We start from the raw sequence: 6,707 nt of genomic DNA on the forward strand, positions 1-6,707 counted from the left end.
GGTTGAATAGGTGTAGCAGTTATCAATTACCGCTTTTCGCACCAAAACCCACTTCTGGAAAACAACTCAGGTAATCGACTAATCAGTGGGCTTAATCGATTAACATGTATCAGAAACAGAATTGGAAGATTGGCTAATTGCACAGTTACTTACCAACAATCAAGTAGAGATACAACATATATTTTTATGCACAATTAACAAGGATATGACAAAGTAGCAGTATGCAAAATATCAGCTTAATACACGAATTAAAACAACTTGAATTATAAAAGAGATTCAGAGAGAACAACTTGCAACACAATAGGATTTTTATCCTGGTTCCTTTGCGGGTCTACTTGCAAACTACATCCAGGCCTCCCCTTCTGATCTATGGAGATTTCTCTTCACTATATTGAAAACTTTGTATTGTTAAATACACCAATTCAATTACAAGACTCTAGACGCTTCTTTCTTGAATTTGAAGAACCTCTAATCTTGGTTTGACTATCCCTATCGCTCAAGAAAACCTTTCTCGCGATCCAGCCCCAGCCAAGATTCTCGCTCTAAATTCAAGACCTAAGTTTCACTCAATCTCATTGGTGGTAAGACACCAAGAGACAAAACCCAATGCACAAAATAATATACAAAAAACAGAGTTTTACTAAGCACTAATGCTCAAATTATAACAATGAAAACTCAAAGATTAACCCACACTCAAGTAACACAAGCCATCATGAATGTATGCGAGTTAATACAAAACAAATAATGCAGAATCTCTCTCTTAAAATCTCTAATCAGAATGTACGAACATGCAAGAAAGAATGAATGAGATTAAGCACATGAAAACTATATACAATGCATCAGAACAATATCAACTAAGCATGTTACTCTCTCTTTGTCACACATGCATCTCTCTTCTGCCTATACAATACAGTAAGTCACGAATTCAAAAAAATGATATGCAAAAATGCTTTACGTTTCTGCAAGTTTAACAGAATTTGTACAAAATGAATTTGGCTCTACAAACCGTTTTTCAGTTACGCAGTTAAAACAGAAAACAGACACGTTAATCGATTAAGACTCCACGTTAATCGATTAACCAGCATATAACAATATGTGATTAAATGATTAGGGTTCCAAACTCAACGTTGGCAACTAAACACGAGGGTTGCGCTCGTTGCGGGACTTAACCCAACACCTTACGGCACGAGCTGATGACAGCCATGCACCACCTGTGTCCGCGTTCCCGAAGGCACCCCTCTCTTTCAAGAGGATTCGCGGCATGTCAAGCCCTGGTAAGGTTCTTCGCTTTGCATCGAATTAAACCACATGCTCCACCGCTTGTGCGGGCCCCCGTCAATTCCTTTGAGTTTCATTCTTGCGAACGTACTCCCCAGGCGGGATACTTAACGCGTTAGCTACAGCATTGCACGGGTCGATACGCACAACGCCTAGTATCCATCGTTTACGGCTAGGACTACTGGGGTATCTAATCCCATTCGCTCCCCTAGCTTTCGTCTCTCAGTGTCAGTGTCGGCCCAGCAGAGTGCTTTCGCCGTTGGTGGGATACTTATATGTTTTGCTTGACTCCTATACATGTTTTAGCAATTATGTTATGCCTAATATGCACATATGACATGTATGATTAATGCATGAACATATAATAAACTACATGATATGTCTCATGAATATGATATATCAATATTAATGGCTTGAGAGACTTGCATCTAGGTTTACCTAACCCAGACTCACTAACTAAGGCACATATCCCAGACTACTTAGAAATATAACTCTATTGATATAACCTAGTCTAGATATGACCATTGAGATCTAGGCATGTTGATCATTGAGTCATCTTCAAGCTTTTACTAACTCCTTGTCTTCATCAAAACATAGACAAAACATTGCTAGTGCAATCCTTGACACTTTGCACTTTCATATTTAAGAAATGATAGATCCAAAAAAATATAGGAATATGAAGGTCTTGTAAATATAAGATTGTATTATATATAAAATATGTGTAATATTGAAGTAGCGGAAAAATTTATAAACAATCAGTACATCATCTATCAGTCATAAAATATTTGAAGGGTAAAGTTTAAATTAAAAGAGAAAAAATGTAGGCACCAATAATGTATAAGTTTGATACATTATCAATACATCATCCACTACTAATTATCCTTTACTTGTAAAAAAATGTAATAAAAATGATTGGTGGATTGTTATGTATAACACTAATGGTGCAAATAAAATATCTAAAAACACTACATCTGCATGAAATTTGTGGTTAGCCACATTTTAACCTTCACTAAAGAATAGAAAACATAGCCAAATTTGTAGTTGCTTTTATTACTTTGTATTCAACTTGGTCTATAAATAAAATAATTATATCATCAGACCAAATCATTTAAAAGTATGCCTATAAATATATAGGCCTATTAGTAAAAAAAAGGAGAAATAAGAAAAATACATAACCATAGAAGATAGAAAAAATAAGCTACTAAAAAATATATAATATCTAAACTGGGCTTCTATTCCCACAATATAACAAATTGTGACATAGTAAGTAGCAGTGGTCCGTGCTACAATAATTAAGGTAAAAACCTACCTATGTACTGAACATAGTTCGATACTTAAGAATGTGACGACAAGTTTTGATCATAGAATAATGAAGGTACAACATTTTTAAGTTACAACAATATATTTCAATAGTCTGTTATAGGAACTTGGTACTATCATTATTACTTGGCTGAAAGATTATTAGAAGCAGTAATAATTGCATGGAAATTAGCACCATTGTATTCAGCAGTGGCACACTCCTCAGACTTCAGGTTAAGATTATATGGTGCTGCATTCATCACCCTGCAAGAACACAAAATGACATCATATTAGTAACTGAATAGTCTGATATTTTAAGTATGTTCCAACATTGAGTCCATCCAACATTGCTAACCATAAGTTTAATAAGAAAAATATATATGTATCGATAATGTATGAGTTTTATACACTGTCACTGTATCATTTATCATTCATGTTTAATCATTATTGACTCTTCAAGAAAGTAATACAAATGAATGGTGGATGAAAGTGGTTTAAGTGAAAGATTATTGTTTTAAGTGGTTTGAACTCCAAACAAGGGAAATTATTGCCATTTTCCTCCATTCTATCCTCTAATTCCTTCTCATCTAAACAAACTCTTAGGGGAGAATAACACTACAGAGATAAACAAGTACCACTGCTAGCAAAAGCAGTGAACTATACAATTACAACGTCCATTCAATGTAGGCACTCAGCAGGTTTTAACAGTCCAAGGATGATAGCTGTGTTTTCCAGTTGTTGACAAATAGAAATCATGTACAAGATTAACCTTCCAAACACACACAGAATTACTAACCTTTCCTTGCGCTTTTCTAAAAATCGAGCCAAAGATGCTTTGCGAGCCTGTGGTGCAGCTGCATAAAAGATATCTCATAAAATCATTACAACAACAATTAGGCCTTAATCACACTAGGTGGGGTTAGATATATGGATCGAACAACGCCATAATGTTCTATCGTAAATCATAATCATAGAAGATCTTTAAACATTTCCTGATTATTAATAAATGGAAATATTTGCAATGGTAAAAACACTTTGATAATTCTAGAGTCTAGACTGCAGATAGATTCATCCCTTGTTAAAATGCAATTTGTAGACAAAAGATCCCAAAACAAGAGATGAATACACAAACTAAGGTAGAACAAAAGAAAAGTCATATAGCAAGAGCATGAGAAACGATATCTCTAACATACCTGATGTCAACATAGCAGTTGCATCAACTACTTTCCGAGGCTCCGCATTTTTGACAGGAGTGGAAGAAGCAGCTACATTTGTTTTAGCTGCCATAATCTCATTGTTGCTATTTGAGCCACTTCCAGACTGTGTGCGGGTATGCGATGAAACAGATAAAGGACTTGAATGACCAGAGCCGGGTGCTGTATTTGCAGGTTGGCTCATAGGCATTGGATCACTAGCTGTCAACTTCGAGCTGGGTACCTGAACTTTTGGTTGTGACATGTTAAAAGCAGCAGAAAAGCCATTTCCAGCCAACAGCATGATTGCTTGTGCCTGAAGAAAGATCAGCAGATTTAAGCTTAATCAAGGCCTGACCAATAAGGAACGCAAGGTATATGCTCCCAATTTCCCTTTGTATTTATTTTTCGAGTAATCAGTCAGTTTAATTCTCCAAAGATGATAGTATCAGTGGTAGGGTTGTCCGAAGTTGTGTTACCGATTAAGTTCTTTTAAGATGTAAAATGTGTTGAATTGAAGGACTTAATTGGTGACAGTGAGGTTTTAAATCTTTGAAAGACTTATTTGGTGAGAAAAAACTATCAAGGATCTAGCAGATAACACTATTATCTTTAGAGGACTAAATCGAAGGTTTACTCTTATTTATTGTATTATGAAGATCGAGAATGCGAAAAACAGAACAACATACCTTCTCGGCAGAGATATCATTAAAGACATTCACAGTACCCTCATAGAAGATAGTAAGTTGAGCAGAAGATGCAGATGGTTTTACACCATTACTTCAAAATAATATTAATTAATGAAATAAAATGAAGAGAAAAAACAAGTTTGTGTATTGTACACATAACAGTTCAAGATAAAACTGAAATTACCATGATTCATTCATTGCATCAATAGAACAAATTGTGGGAAAATCTGAATGAGGTTCTGTGACAGGTATTCCCCCATGTAGTGGCTGCATCACATTAAAAGCGTTCATATTCTGATCAGAAGATGCAAAATGATTCTTCAGGAATTGGTTCCCTGTGATTATCTCATTGGAAACTGAAAACATCTTCACACCATGTTGTACAGGACATTGAGTCAGGGAAAAATGAAAGCCACTTTGTCCATCATGGTTGAAAGGTTTCTATATAGTAAGAACAAACAATCAATGGAAGGAAGGGTTAAAAGACATCATCATGTGGAAGAACTTGATTTATGAGAGGGATGTTGAAACTTGAAACTTAGAAGATGGAACAACATACATGAGATCTTGCAAAACAACCTAAAGCTAGAGAAAGTTGTGTTCTTAAACTATAGAGTTGACTTAAAATTAGAATACCAATAAGAACATATTGGACTTATCCAAACTGTTAAACGAGCACAAGCATATTATACTTATTTCACTTTAATCTAAAGCCTGAGTAACACTAACTAACATATCAATTTTGAACAAGCACATAGAAAGTGAGAGAAAGGATATTCATAGTTACATGGTTCGTAATACTGGTTCTAGTGCGAGTTACCTTGTTCCATTTGGTTGGTCACTTTTTTACAGTTATAATTACTATTATAAAGACTTCTTTTATATGTAACCCAGTAAAGGAGTACACGGTATACCGAACTCAGTATGCAGTACATAACCTAAATGATGGAATCATATAAATATTACCTGGGGTTCACCAGCAGAGTGTTTTTTACTAGAATCAAATGCTCCTGGACTTTGGTTTGTGACCATCTTTTTAATCTTGTCATCTTGATAAGCCTTGAAAGACATCAAATGTGGAACCGCAGAGACTTTGTTGGAGAAGAGCCATTCTGCAGCAGAGTTCTTCGTGAAGCCTACACGACATACACACAAAGTAACCATCAACATATGTAGAAGAATTTCATACATGAGTCTATTAATTGCTCACAAAATAATAGACACCAAGAAATTCAGAACTTGGTGTCTATTATTATTCTTTAGGTAGAAGGGATTCCAATAGGGTCATGAGACATAGATATGACACAATATGGATAAGTGGATACAGAAAAAATTCATAAAATAATTGTCTTAAAGTATTGAAGTATGTAATATGATACAAATGGCTCATACATGTAAACCTGCATGCAATCTAAAAGGATATAATTGAAATCAGAAGGAAAAAAGAGGAAAGCAACAAAAACATAGTTAACAACATGTAACTTGGACTAAAAATTTGTATGAGGATGAAACAAACATGCCTGAGTCATCGTTGATCTCTTCCTTGACCATAATAAGTGATTCTTTTGAGCTAAGACCCATGAAATCTCTCTCCATTAATCACAAACCAAAGAAAAACCCAACAACTAAAATCTTGTTCCTTCACAAAAACACTAACTTTGGGAAGAGAGAAGCAAAGAAGAACAAAGAAAAAAGGAGCCAAGTAGAGAAGAAAAAGAGAAAGAAAGTGAGTCCAATTGGTAACAATATTTAATACGTAGAACAAGTTTTATGTCTTTTAAGAAAAATGAGGAATTATGAAAGGTTGTTGTTACTGGTAAACCGGTTGAATGAAGAGATGATCCGGTAAAGAAGCACGTTGAAAAATATCATATTTGATTGATTTACAAACTGTGTCTCTGACACTGACTCATTCTGACCCTACCACATTGATTCACACGTTAAAAAAATATTTTTTACAATCACATGAGAAGATAGGAAAATGTTTTATGGGTACATCAATACAAATTGGAACATGAATGCTTTTTAAATTTTCAGTACAACTGTTCACTATTATTTTCTCCCTCCTTTCTTAAATAATTGATTTTTATGTTGTGTTTGGATGAAAGGAAATAGAAGAGAAAATGAAATTTTCCACTTTAATTGCATTATCTATATTTGTTACACCTAGTCAACCGGCTCCTCCTTGACCGGACTAGAATACTCAAGATCAAGCGTCTAGCGAGGATTTATGGTACAAGGACTTATG

The 6,707-nt window shown here is 34.8% G+C and overlaps 1 protein-coding gene across 1 annotated transcript; it reads right to left on the bottom strand.

Moving 5' to 3' along the window:
• LOC109332289 (protein TIFY 6B-like) lies at positions 2,591–6,355 on the bottom strand. Its single transcript, XM_019567227.1, has 7 exons — positions 5,980–6,355; positions 5,426–5,595; positions 4,644–4,900; positions 4,460–4,550; positions 3,771–4,086; positions 3,374–3,431; positions 2,591–2,841 (listed from the first exon to the last, which is right to left on the bottom strand). Exons 1-7 carry the CDS (start codon positions 6,053–6,055, stop codon positions 2,721–2,723), a joined length of 1,089 nt encoding a protein of 362 aa, XP_019422772.1. The 5' UTR covers positions 6,056–6,355; the 3' UTR covers positions 2,591–2,720.

The sequence above is a fragment of the Lupinus angustifolius genome, chromosome LG18 (genome assembly GCF_001865875.1).
Source record: "Lupinus angustifolius cultivar Tanjil chromosome LG18, LupAngTanjil_v1.0, whole genome shotgun sequence".
In the NCBI taxonomy this organism is placed as follows: domain Eukaryota; kingdom Viridiplantae; phylum Streptophyta; class Magnoliopsida; order Fabales; family Fabaceae; genus Lupinus; species Lupinus angustifolius.